Genomic DNA, 20,028 nt, shown 5'->3' on the forward strand with positions numbered 1-20,028 from the left:
AGTAGGCCTTTCATTTCATCAAGTGTGCTGTTGTGTTTCCTTCGATCATGGCAGCTCTTCATATTTTTAATCCTATTTCTCCACACTGTCTTTATTGGGGAGGAATTTCACAAGAGTCCAGATTTACTCTTATTTATGTAGCATTTTAGAATGTCCAGAATTTGGCAAATTAACTTTGAAGCCTCTTTTCTGTATTTCTTAAAATAATTCATGGAAAACCAGCTTCAATAATAAGGTCGTATTTAAGAAATTGCCAAATTCTAAATCTAGACCCAGGTGGAATTTCTCCTAAACATTATACCTCTACATTATACATTATATCTTTATATCTCTTACATACTCAAGTCTGTCTGCATATGTCTCTCATTTATGGGACAGTGAAATGATTCTACATTTATAACCCTTTTACTTATTTCTCATTTTAATATTATGTCCCTTTGTGATGAGATTCATCTGCTTGAAAGAAGAGTCCATTTCACTTATTATTTTAAGCACCTAATTTAGCTCACTCTTAACTTCCTCAGATCTAGGTTTATTTAGACTATTAATCTACATAAATATCTTCATCTGAGGTTTCATTCTGTTCGATCATTACTGAGCTTGTTTTAAGTACATCCTTACTAATGTTTTGGCACTCAAAACTGAAAACAATTCTCCAAATCAAGTCTGGTCTTAATTGTGTTAAACTGTAGCAGTATTTCCTTGGTTTTATATTCTAGATCTCTTGCAATAAACAAAAGATTCCATTAGCATTTAGCACCTGCAGACTAGATTTTAATGACTTACGAACACGGACACCTGCTGTACTCACACTTGCTCAATCTGTGTGCCTCCTTTGCAATGTTCTGCTGTTTTCTTCACAATTCACCTCACAGAGCTGGTGTTTCCTGTAAATTTAGACAAGCTTCCTTTTATTTCTCGAGGTCATTAATAAAAAGATTGGAATTCTGGGACCCTGGCACGAGTTGTGTTGCTGACAATAGGAGCATTTCCCTTGTATCTCAAATCTTCGTCTCCTGTCTCCCAACCAATTTACGATTCACACCAATCTGAAAATGAATCTAAATAACATCAATAAATTTTCTATCTACCATTTACTATATATGGTGATTCTATCAAAGAGCTCCATTAGATTAGCTGGACATGATGTACCTTTCACAAAACCTGCTGACTCCTTGATCAACTCATACTTTTCCATACTCCTATCTAAGTACTCAGTTACTTTATCACTCATAATTTTCTCATTACTGGTGTTAAAGTCTCTGACCTAAAATTATTTTGTTTTCTTGAATAATGGCATTACATTTGCAATCTCCCAATCCTCCTATAGTACTGTACTTTGAAACTCCTTTACAGATAACATTACTGCACATCTTACATTAAATTTAGATTTTCAGGATTTGCTCTTTTGTTTAGTCATGACATTTTTTATGTTTCATATATGGTATATATATTTTATATATATAAACAGCTTTTAGATGTACTTTATTGTGCCTATTGCTGCATGGCACAGATCGAAGCTTTATCAGAATCCACTTGGTTTGTCAATCAGGAAAGCACAGAATATGTGTAAATTTAAACAAAAACAATTCAAAATTACATTTGTATAGCACCTTTCACATAGGTAGGACGTCTGAAGACAGGTTTTGAAGGAGACAAGAGAGGGGGTGAGGCGAAGGGGCTGCGGTTGGAGTTCCAGAGGGTGGGGGCAAAATGGCTGAAGGCCCGCCCGCCAATGGTGAAGTGGGTGAGGCGGGGGACATGAAGCAGGCTAGAACCCACTGAGCGGAGGGAGCGAGCCGGATGGTAGGGGGTTAGGAGGTCGCAGAGGTAGGGGGAAACGAGGCCATGGAGGGCTTTGAAAGTGATGGCCAGGATCTTGAACTGCATCCTCTGTGTGATGGGAAGCCAGTGGAGTCGGGCGAGGATGGGGGTGATAGGGTCACGGAACCTGGTGCAGGAGAGGACACGGCCATCAGAGTTCTGGATGATCCACAACCTGTGGAGGGAAGAGTTGGGAAGGCCGACAAGCAGGGCATTTGCATAGTCAAGCCTGAAGGTGATGAAGGCATGAACAAGAGTTTCAGTGGCCTGGGGGGTGAGGTAGTGGCGGAATCGGGCGATGTAACGGAGGTGAGGGAAGGCAGAGTGGGTCATGGCTTGGATGTGGGGCAGAAAAGACAGTTGAGGGTCAAACAAGACACCTAGGTTCTTGACTGGCTGGTGAGTTGTAGTGTGCAACCATGGAGGTTGATGCTGCCAGAGCCTGAGGTGCTGAGGCGCTGGCGCTAGTCAATCAGGAGGACCTCAGTCTTGTTTACATTCAACTGTAGGAAATTTGCCCTCATCCAGGACTTGATGTCCGACAGGGAGTCTGTCAGGACAGCAGTGGTCCTGGAGTTGAGGGTGGAGGCGGAAAGATAGAGTTGGGTGTCATCCGCATACATGTGGAAGTTGACCCCATGTCTGCGGATGATGTCACCAAGGGGGAGCATATAGATATTAAAGAGGAGATGGCCAAGGACAGAGCCCTGGGGGACGCCAGATGTGACAGTGCAGGGGCTGGAGGAGAAACCGTTAGAGGCAACAAAGTGGAGACTGTGAGAGAGATAGGAATTGAACCAGGCAAGGGCAGGTCCGTGAGGATTGAGTAAAGAGGAGAGGCGGTGTATGAGGATGGAGGACAAGGAGGCAGAGGGAGCCCTGATCACAGATGTTCAGAATGTCATTAGTGACTTTGACCAGGGCTGTTTCCGTGCTGTGGGCAGCGCGGAAGCCGGATTGGAGGGGTTCAAAGAGGCAATGGCGAGAGAGAAAGGAGCGGAGCTGGGACACGACGACTCGTTCCAGGACCTTGGAGAGGAATGGGAGGAATGAGAGGTAGTTGGAGAGGAGGGAAGGTTTTTTCAAGATGGTGGTGATGACGGCTGTTTTTAGGGGGGTGGGAACTGAACTGGTGGACAAGGAGAGGTTGATGACATCACCATAGTGAACATAAATTGCAGTAAATTACAGAATATCCTGTAATTTACATCTTCAAAGAGGCTTTTATTAGCTGCAAACCTGGGTCTGCGACATTGATTATAGAGAACATAGATCTCACAGAAACCTTAGAATGCTCCATACTGATCCCCAAGAAGAATGCCACCTTTCCACTTCCCGCTTCCTTAAATGTCATTTATCTTGTTCACCATTACCCGCTTGAACAGCTTTCAATCTCAACTGGGCTGTTTTAAATAAGGGGAAAGTGAGGTAGAATCTTAGGAGAGGATTAGCGCTCTTCCTTTGGTCAGGGAAGAGTACACAGCATTGGGAAATCTTATAAAACAGAGCAAGCGAATTAATGAATGCATTTGTCAGGTAATAAAAACATTTTAAAAGATAGATTCAATTTGCCTCATGCACATCAGGGCAAAACGGGTAACTGTATTACCATTAAAAATACTGCGTTAAAAGTTCCTGATAGTTGCGGGCAGACTGGTGTATACACTCTTCAGGGAGTTCAGACTATTGGACACATTTTTATTAGCAGCAATCTTTTATTTGTTTAATTGATTCAGGTGTGAGGCTCAACCTTCGACTGACTTACCTCTCCTATCAATACCACGGACCATGCCAGTAAATCCAACAAAATAACAATTCAACATTTGTCATCGGGCAAAATCAAATGTGTATCTTTAGGACTCATTAATCCTGAAGGGGGAACCCTGACTGTGTCCAACAGTATGATCACATGCGGGCACTGATGATATTTATTTCAGTGTCAAAGCAACAGCTTCATTATTGTGTAGGTAAAACAGGGATTCCTCAGTGATTCAGCTGGAGTGAACCTGAATCACGCAGGCCAGAAGATTCCCTTTTTCAATCCCGAGTTTGGGCTGCATTAATCGATCTCAGCAGGGGTAATGGGGCGGCTGTAATAATAATAATAATTCTTGCATTTGATATTGCGCCTTATCACGTATTTGAGACATCTCAAAGGGCTTCACAGTATATATTGTAAAATGGATTGACTGTATTGTGTGAGTGAAACGCGGCAACCATTTTAATAATAATTTCCTGCTGTTAGATCTACTTTCCATGTAACTCTATTTGTTGACAGGTTAGGGTAACAAGCAATAACAAACAGATGTTAACATTTTTAACTGTTTGCTTAGCGCCTCCAGGTCAGACTCATTCGATGGTCCACTTAGTAGCTGAACCATTCCCTGGTCTGTATTGAGTTAGATGATCTTAGCTGGGATGACACTAGTGGTGTATTTATCCTGGTCAGAGAGGGAACGAACAACCAAAGCTCCCATTTCTAGGTAAAGAGGAAGTGAGCGAGCCCTGATGGAAATGTAGATCGCACCTGAAGATCTTCTCTTTCACTGGGCCGAGGATCACCTCGACCTTCTGCCTGGCTCGCCATCTAACTATGCCATTGTTCAGGGTTCCACGTTTCTACCTTGTGTGAAGGGCTCTGTATAAATGGAAGTTATTGTGCGTCGGCTGAGGTGGGAATGGTTAAATAACCTGTTGAGATTTGAACTCAAACACGTACAAGAATAAATGAACATTTGGCAAAGGTATCTTAGGTCACCTGGCCCCTATGGAGGCCCTCCTTGCTGGAGGGAGAAAATAAAATTGCCCTGTTCTTTCTGGTTGTGACAGCTTTAAACTCACACTTATTTTCTATATTCCACTTGAAATATTCAGTTTTATTCTGCACTTCGAGGGCAATACTGAAGCTGAACAAGATTATCATTATGTCAGTTTAAAAAGCACTCTGAAGACTGAGTTGCTCCTTGATCAGGTGATCCTTGATGGGAACGGATCACAAAGCAACCAAGATGTTTCAATGGCGATGCTGATTTTAAAAGATTGTAACTTTCTATTTGGAACGTTTATGAAATATATGTTGGATAAAATAGGGAAGCTAAGATTCAACCGGGAGCTCTGAAAATTGATGGCTGTGGTTCTCCACATGCTGGGGCTTGTGCACTTTCCAAAGATGGTGAACAAGTAACAGATGACACTTGTCACCTTAACAGAGGGTTCAAGAACAACAATAGGCAGAGGCACGAGGCAAGAATTTTCAGCCCTTGTCCTCAGCTGGGGAATGGTGTGTGGAAGTAAAACAGAATGGAGTATGTAAAAAGAAGGGATCAAAAAATTAAGAGCCTGTGTGAGATTGACATGGCTGAACTTCATAGATTAGCTTGCCCCGTCTCATGTGACTATATGACCTCTAAATCAGCTCTGTTTAATCACATAGGACACAATCATCAAACCAAAGTGTGTGGTGTGCGGTGGGGGGATCACAGCCACAGTCAGTCTTCAGGAAGAGATGAGAAAAGGCAATGTTTCTTAACAGATTTGATAACACATTTGTTGACATTGAATTTCTTATGAAACTGCATTCTTCACCCAACTGGTTTTCTTGTTGGATAATAAAACACATGGCTGCATTCTGTTTAACCCCAAACTAGTTTACTGAGAAATACTGGATTATGCATGGTTCGGGATTTCTGTGTATTGCAGATAACAATATAAAAGCTGTGGTGGTTTAGCATCCCAGCTTACTTAATCACTCACTTAGCAATTCAGCCCTGTTCCAACCAAACAGACCACAATAGGCAGAGGCATGAGGCAAGAAAAGGCACTTTCAAAAACTGGATTTCACACAAAATTGATTAGACCTTCTAAAATCCACCAGTATCTCCACATGAAATATGCTCCTGTATTTGGTGCGATGCCTTAGCATTAAATGGCAGACAATAGAACAGTGTTGTTTTAGAGGGAAGGGTGGAAGTGGGAGGTGGGGGGTTTGGAATTAAGATTTTTGTAATTATGGTTTATGCTTAGATCAGGAATTCTGTGCAATGGGAGTGGCTGGGATGTGGTTTATTACATGGATCAGCAACTCTGCTTGTCTCAGATATGCGCTTATCTGAAGTCGATTTTTTAAAAAAAATGAAATGTGAGCGCAGAGCGTCAGATGTCTGGTTGACTTTTCAGCGCAGTGACTTTGACAGTAACAGGTATAATATGGAGAAGGTCATACGGGCTTTTAATTTTTTCCACATTTTCTTTCCATCTTTCCTCCCTTCCTTCCCCTCCCCTGAGGCATTTGCTTTATATCCATATGCTTGCTATTCATTACTTGATACATTAGGTGGCAGTCAGTGGGCTTGAAAGAACATTTGAAAAGCATATCTGAGGAGATGTTCATTTAGTCAGGAATCTTGCTATCCAGTGAGGATTGTTGAGAAGTAAACATGTGTGGGTGTTGAGAGAGGACAGAATGGGAAAGAATGTCAAAAGATCTGCAGAAAACAGCTTTCCAAATTGCGTGAGGACTGAATTGAAGTTTTTCCAAAATGCGTACTCCACAATCTTTGATTTTAAGACCGTGGGCTTACGGCTGAAACAGGTGGAATTTCAGGGTTCTGTTTTCCACAGCTGACACGAAGAACATGCCATGTAGAAAATAATAATAATGAGTCTTGCATTTGATATAGAGCCTTATCACTGAGTCGAAACGTCTCAAAGCGCTTCACAGAATATACTGTAAAGTGTAGTGACTCTGTATATTGTTGGTAAAATAGAAGTAATGGGTACAGACCTAATTTATACCACTCTGCAATGTAGCCTGCCATGTTTGTGGCCTGCAGTGTCTTAACTGTATAGTGATTCTGCCATCAAAATATTTCTACACATTGTAAAGTGATTGAGATATTTTAGCATCAGGTACTCTAAAGCATTGCAAATTCTTATACTTACCAAGAAGTAATGATTTGATTGTAGGGTGGATGGGTAGCTGTCTGATTGAAACGCAGATCTGACTTTAAAGACATTAGATATTAAAATGCCTCTGGCTTTCAGAACATCAGACTCAGTCAATTTGCACAATTGAAGAGGTGAGAATGGAATGAATTAATCCCAATCTGAAATGTCTTTTTTTTGTTGTAATCTTTCTTAGTCAGCTAATCATAATTGCAAGAAAGGGCTTATAAAATATTTGACTAAAATAGGTATTGTTCTAGAAAGCGAATGTAAGCTTTGTTCATAAGCAGTGACCTGTTCATTTCCTCACTCACAATGCTGATATGCAGATATTAAACAATTTGAAGACACGTTGCTACTTGCCTGTATTCTTCAGACCGAACTAAAGAGTTCACTGGAGCATTGCATTTTGAAAGAATGGAAAATTTACAATTAGTTAATAATTGGTCTTAGATTGTGAAGAGCTTGCCGTTGAGAGGATATATACCCTTAAATTATACTGGGGGAAATGTGGCATGTGATGCAATACGTAATATGCCCATCAATTAGATAGACCTGTTTGAGAGTTCTGAGGGAGTGTACCAGTCAGCTCCAAGCCTGCATTGCAGAGCAGATTCTTTTGATTTATAAAATGCACAATTCAGATCTTTTGCTTGGGCCCAGATCAATTTAGCTGCAACAGCTGTATAATTTCTGCCACTTTCTGCGCTTTACACTCCATTATAATAATAATAATCGTTGCATTTGATATAGCACCTTATCATGAGACATCTCCAAGCACTTCACAGAATATACTGTAAAGTGAATTGACAGTTTTTTTAGAGAAATTATTACCTGCTGAGAAGGGATCCACTAATGACTAACAACTGGATTCCTACATACTGCTACTTACAGATGTGTGTGGAGTAAGGAAATTTGCCCAACATTTGGTCCTGTCAGGAATCAAATCCAGGTCTCTCGCTTGCGAAGCAAGTGCTCTAACCACTAAGCTACAGAACTCCACATTATATAGATATATACAAAGAAATGAGCTGAATAAGGCCCCAAGATCCGATCAACTCCAACAAGATTTTCCCCTATCCTACCTATACTCATAACAATGTTTCCCTCCTGCTGTTAGCTACACATTCCTCCTCTTCCCCCAGGCTTAAAAAACACAGAGAACCAAAAATTTCCAACATGAAGTGAAAAGACTCAGGAAAAATTCTCCCCAACTCCCGAAAGCAAGTGAATAAGCTCCAGGGGAGGTGTGGCCTCTTCCAACACAGCTCAATTGAGCCTGACCTTCACTACACTGCTATTAACAAGTGTGTCAGTGAAACAAATTTCAGCTCTGTGTCTGTAGCTGTCAATCCTTTCCTCCCTGAGAATCTGTCTACACTCCTAGAGAAGAATGTTTTTTTCTCTTAGCCAACAATCTTCCAAATAAAATTGGTCGTTCACTTCATTGTTTGTGGGACATTGGTGTGCTGTCGGTTCGTCCACAAAACTGGAGGCCTGTAGCTCAGTGGTGAGAGTACTCGCCTTGCAAGCGAGAGACCTGGGTTCAATTCCCAGCAGGGCAAAACTTTGGGCAAGTTTCCTTACTTCACATGCCTGATAATAATCCCTCAAAAAAAAAGCAATAATAAAGTGGTCACTTCAATCCACGACTGTATGTGGGACACTGCTGTGTGCAATTGGCTGACGCATTTCACCCACAAATATACAGTCAATTCACTTTACAGTCTATTCTGTGAAGCGCTTTGAGACGTCTGGAAGCCGTGAAAAGTGCTATATCAAATGCAAGGATTATTATTATTATTAAAACATAGACACTGCACTTTCAGTTTATCCCGTGAAGCACTTTGAGATGTCCTCCTGACATGAAATGTAAGGATTATTATTATTTTTGAATGAATAAGTATTATTTTCACAGGCAGTATCATTTGGGAGTCTGTTCCAGATGTCTGTCACCCTCTTTGTATGTAACATTAAGACAATTGTGTTGAAAAGCACACGCACCTCTGGAATCATGGGAGCTGAGGTGTTTAATTCATTGGAGGCTTTCCAACAGCAGACATTTTGTTGTTGACTGTGGGGGGTGGAAGACTCGGTTAATCGGCGTGACTCAAAGAAAGTGTTTTGTGACATCCATTTGCGACAATTGCATGTCTGCAAATCCCTGCAGAATCTACAAACAGAGGGCTCTTAAACTGTCACTTTGAATCACTGCCACTTTATTCCTTCCCACTGGAAAAACTTGACTTATTTATGTGTTGATGGCAATGTTTAGCACTGTGAAGGTGCCTTCTCTGTGTTTTGTGTGTGTTAAGAAGTAAAGGTTAAGGCTATTTCAGCTGTCAGCCTTTATTGGGATTGGATTTTAATTTTGTTGTTGTGAAAACGTGGCGACTAAAAGCCCAAAGTGCTTCTACACGAAAAGCATCAATGTCACTTGTCGCATTTTCCTGTGGGACGAGTTATTTAGTGATCTTTGGCAGTGGCATAGCAGAATTTAACCATTGTTAAACCTACACCAATGGAAAAATTACATCAGGCATTAAACAATAAATTGTTAGTCCATGTATCATTATAGAATCTTGGTCCTCTCACTTACGTGTATGTCAGGCTTTGTAAATATCTTATTAATCATCACTGTATTCAAGTGACTTTTAGTTGTAAAAGTATTTCCTTCTGTGGTTTATAAGGACATAGGAATATATGTGTTGAAAAAGCCCACTGCGGTCTATCTGCTGGTCGCAAAGCAACCGAAAATCAAACCCTATTCTTATCTACCTTTGAAACTCTTCAATTGAATTCTGAAATGCTGTACACTGTCCAATGCCTTGGGACGTCCTCCCAACGTGAAAGGCGCTATACAAATGTAATCGTGTTGTTGTTGTTGTTTGCTAGATAGCTATTGTATTCCTTCTTGAATTTGCTAACACAATCTGCCTTCAATCCTTCCCTGGGTATCTTATTCATACAATGGGTATTACACCTTATAAGGTGAGTTCCATTATAAGGTGAGTGCCCTGTTGGCTTCAGTGCACGCATGCTAAAAAAACAATTTCAGGTTGCTTCCGATATCGCTTCCTGTACACTGTGCACGCTTGATATATGCAGGAAGTGCCACTTACATTACTTTGCAAAGGAAGTGATGTCAGCCCCACTTGCTGCTTGCACAGTGCACACAAAGTTACCTCAATGGCAACCTGATGACCCTGGTTGACCTTTTATTTGCACAGGAAGCTATGTAACGCTCAAGTAGAAAGAGTAGTGGAGACCTGATGATTTGGAGATCCGCCATTTTTCTGTGCCTCCCCATAGTGTTGGGTGTAAGGCATTGGACCCAGACGACCGTGCTATAATGTGGTGATTCTTTTTGTGATGATAAGAAAACTTGAACCATCAGTTTTAGAAGAAATTAACATTTAATAACTAACCGTCGTTTTTAGGTTCAACTGAAAACCAATTTATCAAGCCAGTATGTAATCCGAACTCAGCCAACCAACACCTGCCTCTCGACGCTGGAGTGTGCAGCCATAGCACTGTCCATAGTAGAAAAGAACCATTCCATTCATGAGGTAAGAATTTGCTTGACACCACACAGGTCATCTTACTTTGTCTATGTTAGTGAAACTGGTTTTAACGAGGATTAGAGGAGTCAAGTGTGGATTTATTGGTTCTGTGGTCTGAATAAATTTAGTGATGTGCTGTGCCTGACCCACCCCCTCCCCTCTCATTTTATACATTAATGACCTGGATTCACACATTCAGTGCAAGGGGTGGTTATGTTTGCGGACAGCACCAAGTAAGGGGGAAACTGTGGAATCAGATGTCAGCTAGCATCTTACAAAAGGGACACAACATATTGCAATGGTTTTGCTCTTTGACTCTCATGTTCTGGCAAATCCACATTTCTGGAATAGCACACTGGAATAATAAGGACATTATAAATATGTGGACTTGTATGAATATGAATAAAAATCATTGTATTTGATATAGTGCCATATCACGTCATTGAGATGTCTCAAAGTGCTTCACAGAATATATTGTAAAGTGAATTGATCATATAATTTCTGGGTGAAACACAGCAGGCAATTGGGCACAGCATTGTCCCACGATGGGGATGATATTGTTGTGCTCTGATGCTTTCATGTCTGCACACTCACAGCATTTACTACATCTTCTTCTATACTAATAAAACAACAATGTCTGTCTGCCTGCACTTCAAGAAAGATCTCAGTAACCGATTGATGTAGAGGCATGATTTATGCCTCATCAAAACGGTCTTGCAACACAACCAAATTACATTTTTAAAGTGCCTTTCACGTCGGGAGGATGTCCAGTGATTATAAATTATACATTTATATTTATCATTATAAAGATGCCTAAGCGAAAATCAAACTTTTCAGGGATAAGTAAGTGTGTCTGGCCGTGTGTCAATCTACATTCCATATTGGATCCTTTGGTTACAAGCGTAGCAAGGGTACAGCTGCAATTTATATAATAAATTTAATACACATTAAATCTTGTTTATTCCTTTCCCTACTTATTATTTTAACCTTGTTGGTCATACTATACCAGTTGGGTGAGCATTGTATTATTGCAAGGATTTGTTCATGCAGAACAAAGTCTTGCCTTTGGGGATTGAGAGCATTTATGCAGCATTTCCCTTAGGACATTCTCCTTGTTAGAATATTTTTTTAAGTAGGACCAGTATTGCTCTCATGAAGTGCATATATCATTTACAGGTCCTGAGCACCAGAAGCAATGTTGTGTTTTTTTTCTCTTAGTCTAAAGTGTGCTACTGCTGTAGTCACTTAACCATGCTATACACTTTATCCAAGTAGAATCCAGTAAATGGCGGTGGGAGCATTCGGGATATGTCAACTATCCCCACAGAAGGAGCTAGGGAGGAGTATGGCTGAGTTAGAGTGGAGTTTATCTTGCAGCTGGTTCTTGAAATGGATCCCGTTGCCAACAATTATTGCATTGCATTGCGCTGCATGTGTAGGGATTCATAGCACATGCTGTGGCATTTTCCACTCTGTAATGAGCGAGATGAAGGACAAGTCATTCACCCAAGAGACTCTTTGTGGGGATGGAGCACAGATCACAGAATGTGATAGGGAGGGAGATCTTTATAACTTTGCCCTCCCCCATCCCATATGGTGAGGTTTGCAGGATGTGGACATTCTCCCATCTGTTGTCTGTTCTGACACCAAGAGGTAGCGAGTGACAAGAACAATAACCAAGTTTTTTTTAAAGAATGTACATTTTAGATTTTATCCACAAAATGTACAGTCAATTCACTTTACAGTATATTCTGTGATGCGCTTTGTGACGTCTCGATGACATGAGAAGGCGACATATCAAATGCAAGGATTATTATTATATTAGCCTGAGTGATTCAAATTTAAAGTTAATAAAAAATATTTGTTAAAATAGAGTCTGACATGCAGATCCAAGGGCCATAGTGTAATACATCACCAATGTTGAAAAGAGTCAAGAGACAATGAAATGTGGTAAGAAGTAGTTAGGTGACACAAAGTTTAGAGTTTTAAAGCAAGTATATTGTAGAAGGCGAGGGAGCTGAGGAATTTATTATCTTGAGGTAGAGTTCTAGTCAATGTAACAAGTCTTTAAACAAGTGAGTGGTGCAGCATGCAGACTTGGATTTGGGAGCAACAATAGAAGAAAGTTTTCGACCGGGCCTTTGGTCACCTTCCTCCCCCTCCCCCTGGCTCGGCCCCGTGATTCATTACTGTGAAGTGCTCTGAGACGCCGTCCGGCGCTATATAAATCCAAGTTGTTATTGTTGTTGTTGAGCATTTCATTTGAATTATACATCAGAACAATAACTTGTCTCGCAATCATTAATTTGTTCTGTTTATCAACACTGTCTTTAAAACATAAACTTAGATGGCATTTATTTAGAAGAAAAAACAATATTACTAGACTGCGAATAATTATTTATGATCTTCAAAATTTGCTGAAAGCTAGTTTCTGGTCATTCAGGTCTTCTCCACACTTAGTTTTCTGCTTGTTTTTATGTTCGAATTCAAGATCCTCATCTTCACCTACAAGGCAATTCACGGCCTTGCTCCCTCCTACCTCTCTGACCTACTATCCCCCTACTTACCTGTCCGTACCCTCCGTTCCTCTGGCTCCGGTCTGCTCCACATCCCCCGTCCCAACCGCTCTACCATCGGTGGCCGGGCCTTCAGCCTCTCAGCCCCCAGGCTCTGGAACTCCATCCCCCAGTGCCTTCGCCGCCTCCTCCCTTTCCTCCTTCAAGGCCGGTCTGAAGACCTTTCTCTTTGACCGTGCCTTCAGCTCCCCTCTCGACTCTCTATCCCCTCCTCGCTCCCTCCCTTCCCTCCCCTCACCCTGACCATTTAACCCCCTGCTCGGGTCCTGACCCAACTGTACAGCGCCTTGGGACATCCTCCCGACGTGAAAGGCGCTCTATAAATGGAATCTTGTTGTTGTTGTTTGGTTGTGAGACTTTATGTTTCATTTAGTTAAAATTTGCAAATTGTTTCCTCGAAGATGTGATAAGGCACTGTATCAAATGCAAGGATTATTATTATTATATTAGCCTGAGTGATCCAGATATGAAATTTCCTTGCGTTCTTCAATTGTATGCGTTGCAAGCTTTTGATTTAAAAAAATATTGGTCAGTTTTATGCTCTTTGAGGCTGAGGAATATTTGTGTTAGTAAATGGAACCATTATCCCCTCTGTTTTTCTCGAACAATATTCTTGCCCGAGTAGCTGTTGGTGATGTGTGAATCTAGACAGTTAGTGTTTGCGGGCTATTCGGCAATGGGGGGGGGCATCACAGCTAGAGCCTAATTCTGAACTCACCTGACATCAACACTAGCCATCAGCAGCCAGAGTGGGAAAATGGCTGACTTCCAGCTCACAGGCGCTGAGGCCATTTCCAGTGGCCCAACTGCTAACCTGGCAGAAATCAGCAAATTAAGATGCACAGATCAAGAATACAATCTGGGAGTTTAGCACTTTATTCCACCCTGTAGCTTTACAAATCCATCAGCCCCTGCCACCCCTTTTTACATCCCAAAACAATCATTTACATTTATACACGACTTTTCACTTTAGGAAGACGTTTCAAAGAGCTTCACAGCGCTGACTGGTGCTCAAATGGGGTGGAGGGTGGAGGGGTGGGGGGAAGAGGGAGGGAAATGGTAACTGAGAGTGTGGTTAATCAGATAAGTCTTAAGATGGATTTTGAAGGTAGCAAGGAAGCGGCAAGGCAGAGGGAATCCCAGGAAGCGGGGATAGAATGGCTGAAAGCTTGTCCACAGATAGTGGGGCACAAATAATAATGTCCATTTAAAGTAATGCACAAAAAGTTTGAATGAATGAAAGTGATATATTGCGGTCAAGAGTGAATTTTTTCAGGATAGGTACAAATGACTATGTTTATGTTATGTCTGACTTGAAATATCACAAAGAGGGGAGGAGCCTTTTCATTGAATGGCAGCCATCATTATACTCAAACATGTTTTTTTTAACTCCGTCCCAGGTAGGTCAGCCAGAGAAAAATTGAACAATCCAGCGTAACTGGAAAGAACCAGGAATAATGTCTTCATTTTCTCAAATAATGCTGTGAATTCATAGGTATTTGTGTTCTGACACTAATGTTCTTATCTTGTCTGTTTAAAACTGCAGGTTATACTGCGACCACTTCAGGCTTTGTGCTCATTCCAGCTGCAGCACGGAGCTCAGATCCATCACAGCAAGGAACACCTGATTAAGAATGGAATGTACGCAAAACCAATGCCAAAGAATAAACGCAAGCTCAATAGAATGGAGCGTTTGGCAAACAATGAAAAAATATAGTGAAAGTACAGTTTTAATATGATTTTACTTCTGTGAGAAGTTTTTTCTGAACGTTAGATTTTTCTGATACTGTTGGGTACCTTGGATCCTTATTTCAACCTCACGTCACTTCTCTACAGCAGATCCATTTGTGATTGGCTTTCCGATATGACCATCGGATTTACTGAACTGTTAATAACTTAAGAGGATTAAAACTGCCTTTTCTTTATCCTCTTTATTGGGATCCAGTTCAGAATGCTGCGGTCACATTGGTAAGATGATAGAGCGGCCCAGTTACACAAAGTTTTACTGAGCTTCACCTCGCGCAGAGTTCACCTACTTCAGACAAGATAAGCAAATCTTGCCCAGGAAATATCTCAATCTGAATTGGTTTGTGAGTGCCTGTTTGGATTTCTATCATTCAGTATTGTGTCTGGGACAATTGAACGCTGGCCAGTTTAGGCTAAATAAGCAAAATAGTCTAAATGTAGCTTAGCATAGTAAGAAGTGAGAATCCAGGTCTTACTTAAAGCACGAGAAGATTGTCTAAAAGTTCCTCCATTCTAAAAAAGGTTTAATTATGTGTGGTGACCCTGGACCTTCTAGGAAATAATTTGGTATTTCCATAGGCTTTGGCCCATGATACAAAGTCAGAGCTGTGCATGTAAAATATTTAGCAATTCAGGTCTGAGTTCTTATAAAATTATACAGAAATCCAAAGACTGCAGTAACTATGTGAGATCAATAAGTATTGCACATACCAGAGATGCATTTATACACACAGCATTATTCATTGGGGGCCTTCTCCCAGGGCTGTCTAGAGAAGTTGAAATTAGCTCCCAATATCACTCTGTCTGATCTGTGCGACTTATTGAAGGTTAGGATGAGAAAGAGATTCATAGAAATTGATGTGTACAGAGGCACACTCAGCATCCTAAGATGGTTTGCGTCTTAGCTATTTGTGAAGACTGATTCCAGCACTGACTGATGTGTGCCAGTGCAAATGAAAATGGTACAAGGTGGAAGAACAATGCATTGGAATCATTAACTGAAGCCAAACTAAATTATGCCCTAAAAACTTTAATTTGAATTGTGGCAGATATTTTTTTAAAAACATGGTAATGAAATCAAGTGCCAGTTCTTTTCATGAGTGAAATTAAAAATAAGTGTTAAGGATTCTGTGAATGTAATAGATGGGATTCCCTGTTCCCACTAGACAAGTTATTTATGTTAACTGTGCAACAATACAAACCAGAGGTCCCAAACTTATCCACATCTTTGCCTTAAGATTTAAGATTGAGCTGAATTTTTTAAAATTCTTAAGTTCGGTCTTGAAAGCTGTTTTTCTGCAGTTCTTTCATTTTTTTCAATTGTGTGGGATCTGATGCATGAGGCCCTAGGGTTCATCTTGCTCACCAATCACCCTGTGCTCACAACTAGTAAAGAGCCAGAAGTGTGGAGGAGAGGAGTTGGGGAGGGTGAGCAAAACATGGAAATAAGAATTTGCCAATTTTAGCAAGTTAATTTCCTGATGTATGTTTAATATCATCACAGTGAATAAACCTGCCGAATCAAATGGAAATGCTGTATTCCATTGCTTTTAGTGGCACACGTACAGCAATTGAAATAGAATTATATTACATTTATAACTCCAAATACAGCTTCTGATATCTTAACATTTCTGTATGTTTTTAATAAACACTTCTTCCAAAAGGGCCTTAATGCTGCTTTTTGTTTGCTATATTTATTTGGAAACATTGATAAAATTGATGCAATTACTTCAGGTGTTATTACTGTGCTTCAGTGCAGACATTGCCATATCTCAACAACATACACCATATTAACTGTCAGCATCTGATATATCAGCTTTGTCAACCAAAATAAGAATAAAATAAAAGCATTTCCACAATTTTGCAGTATATACTGTATTATGAACTATAATAGACATGCAGAAGTGATTTCAAGGCTCCATTCTCATCTTGGGTTTTGTGTGAGGATGATTGTTTTAAAACACTTGAACCATTCTTTACCTGATTTGAACTCCTTCATGAGACTGTTGATTTGTGTTATTGTCCATGTCATTCTAAGGACTTTTCCCCTCTATTCCTGTTGAATATCCATTAGTCATTTTGATATCCATTCTCTATAATTCTTCTCAGATGTGCACTGCAAACTATACTTTCAGAGATGCCAAGGCAGCAGTTCAAGGGAGCTACAACAACAAATTTACATTTGTATAGTGCCTTTCAGTCAGTTGGATGTCCTAAGACGCTGGAAAGTCAGGGATCTGCACAGTTTTAGGGTTGCAAAGGGAAGTTTCAGAACAGACACCAGGTTTTTCTTTATCCAAAGGGTTAATTCATTACTGAAATAAGTTACCAGGAAACGTGGCTGAGGTCAGGAAGTTGGACTCAATTAAGAAAGAGCTTGATGCTCTAATGGGAGGATGGTAGGGTGGATAATAATAATAATCCTTGCATTTGATATAGCGCCTCATCACGTCTTTGAGACGTCTCAAAGTGCTTCACAGAATATACTGTAAAGTGAATTGACTATATTTTGTGGGTAAAACACGGAGACCAATCGCACACAGCAGTGTCCCACAAACAGTCATGGATTGAAGTAACCGATTTATTATTTTTTTGAAGACAATATTACCCCCAGAAAAATGATCCGCCAATCGACTAACAACTGGATTCTTACTTACTACTAGGTAAACAGGCGTGCAGAGTAATGAAACTTACCCAACGTTTCGCCCTACCGGGAATCAAACCCAGGTCTCACTTGTGTAGCGAGTACTCTAACCACTGAGCTACAGGACTCTACACAGATATTCTGGAAGGATGAGATAAAATGAGCCGAAGGGTCTTCTTCATCTGAATCTCTCTTATACAGAAACTGGTGTGCTGGGAATGCAGTATGACCCCTGTCATAACTCCTGGCCGCTCAGCCCACCCAATATAAACATTGTTCCAGTGCCATTGCTCTTTTGATACATCTGTAAGTGGAATCTCAAGTATCCGTTATTCTCTGTATAATCACTTGGATATCCATGATATCCAGTACTTTCAGATATCCATTACTTAGTGAGTATCAATTAAATTCCTCCCACATATTTATTCTCTGTATAATCCCTTGGATTTCCCTTATTTCTAAATACTCTCAGGGGTGTCCATGTAAGTAAGTACTTTCGAGTATTCTCTGTGTAAGTGGAAATCCTCTCATTTTTGGAGTAAAATGACTTGGAGATGCATTCTTTGTATAATTAATCTGAGCCATCGATTGCTTTCTGTATAAGTTTAATACTCCCAGTTATCCATTATTTTCTATGTGATTACATTTGGATATCTATTTTTTGTGCAATTATTTTCAGATATCCATTCTATGGAATTATAGTACCATCGGATATCTGTTATTCTCTGTGCAATTACTTGGATATTATTCTCAACAACAACAACAACAAGATTCCATTTATAAAGCGCCTTTCACGTCAGGAGGACGTCCCAAGGCGCTGCACAGTTGGGTCATGACCCGAGCAGGGGGGAAATGGTCAGGGTGAGGGGAGGGAAGGGAGGGAGCGAGGAGGGGGAAATGGTCAGGGTGAGGGAAGGGAGGGAGCAAGGAGGGGGAAATGGTCAGGGTGAGGGGAGGGAAGGGAGGGAGCGAGGAGGGGGAAGAGAGTCGAGAGGGGAGCTGAAGGCACGGTCAAAGAGAATGTAATTACATTCTATGTAATTACTCAGATATCCATTATTTTCACTATTCACTCTCCAATGTTAGTCTTTGTATAATCATTCTGTCTATTGCCTATAATTATATAGATAGCCATTATTCTTTGTGTAATCACTCTCAGATATCCTCTCAGTTGCATCACTCAGATATTCATTATCTGCTGTATAATTTTGGTATCAATTTTTCTCAGCATTTGCTTAGGCACCCACTATTCTCAAATTAATAACTCTTAAGAACTCAGTCGTCAGACTTATCAACACACTCCTGATGGGCTAAAATTTTCAGAAAATACATATTCCTTGAGAAGATTAATCCTTGTTTTTTGGTACAAGTTTCTATGTAAATATCTAGATTTAGGAAGTATTACAAATAAACATATTTTCATGTTTCGAGCATTTGACAGCTATTTCTACTACAACATCCAACCTCACGCCAAACAGCAAAGGGTATTTTATTGGGAGAAAAGAAAAGTAGCAGAAGACTTTTCCACATCCTACTTTGGGAGTACACATGAAGACAGAAACTAATCTGAGACGGAAATTAACTTTCATGAGTTGATGCAGCCAGAGGCTATACAGTAAAGATCAAGATATTTTTGTTGTGATATTAAAGTTTTAACAAACATGTTTGGTCACTTGAAATCTACTTCTCAGTAAGTATAAATCCCAAATTTCAATAGTTCCTTGATTTTCAACACCAATTTAGTAATCTTTGACAGGGCTGCACGCTAGAGCACTGCGGAGTCCATCAACAACAACAACAACAACAAGATTCCATTTATAGAGCGCCTTTCACGTCGGGAGGACAGTTGGGTCGGGACCCGAACAGGGGGGAAATGGTCAGGGTGAGGGAAGGGAAGGGAGGGAGCGAGGAGGGGGGGAAATGGTCAGGGTGAGGGGAGGGAAGGGAGGGGGTAGAGAGTCGAGAGGGGAGCTGAAGGCACGGTCAAAGAGAAAGGTCTTGAGACCGGCCTTGAAGGAGGAAAGGGAGGAAGCGGCGAAGGCACTGGGGGATGGAGTTCCAGAGCCTGGGGGCTGAGAGGCTGAAGGCCCGACCACCGATGGTAGGGCGGTTGGGGCGGGGGATGTGGAGCAGACCGGAGCCAGAGGAACGGAGGGTACGGACAGGTAAGTAGGGGGATAGTAGGTTGGAGAGGTAGGAGGGAGCAAGGCCGTGAATTGCCTTGTAGGTGAAGATGAGGATCTTGAATTCGATCCTCTGGGGGATGGGGAGCCAGTGGAGGCGAGCGAGGGTGGGAGTGATGCGGTCGCGAAGCCTGGTGCGGGACAGTACACGAGCTGCAGAGTTCTGAATGACCTGCAGCTTGTGGAGGGAGGTGGCGGGAAGGCCGGCGAGGAGAGAGTTCCCATAGTCCAGCCTTGAGGTGATAAAGGCGTGGACCAGAGTTTCAGCAGCGTGAGGGGTGAGGTAGTGCCGTAGTCTGGCGATGTTTCGGAGGTGATGGAAGGCGGTGCCAGTTGTGGTGCGGATATGAGGGAGAAAGGACAGCTCAGGGTCGAACAGAACCCCGAGGTTCCTGACTGGCTTTGAGAGGTGGAGAGTGCAGCCTTGGATGCTGATGCTGTCAGCGCCTGAGGTGCGGAGGCGCTGACGTGAGCCAATCAGGAGGGCCTCAGTTTTGCGCACGTTGAGCTGAAGAAAGTTGTCTCTCGTCCAGGACTCGATGTCGGAC

General features: G+C 41.3%; 1 protein-coding gene across 1 annotated transcript in view; it reads left to right on the plus strand.

Moving 5' to 3' along the window:
• Window positions 1-16,381, plus strand: part of dtwd2 (DTW domain containing 2) — a 63,209-nt gene extending 46,828 nt beyond the window's left edge. The window contains exons 5-6 of the mRNA XM_007897366.2: window positions 10,209-10,337; window positions 14,454-16,381. Of these exons, the coding sequence (XP_007895557.2) occupies window positions 10,209-10,337; window positions 14,454-14,624 (300 nt within the window). The 3' untranslated portion in view covers window positions 14,625-16,381. The remainder of the gene's footprint in view (window positions 1-10,208; window positions 10,338-14,453) is intronic.
• Window positions 16,382-20,028: the final 3,647 nt, after the last annotated feature.

The sequence above is a fragment of the Callorhinchus milii genome, unplaced genomic scaffold (assembly GCF_018977255.1).
Source record: "Callorhinchus milii isolate IMCB2004 unplaced genomic scaffold, IMCB_Cmil_1.0 Scaffold1, whole genome shotgun sequence".
NCBI lineage: Eukaryota > Metazoa > Chordata > Chondrichthyes > Chimaeriformes > Callorhinchidae > Callorhinchus > Callorhinchus milii.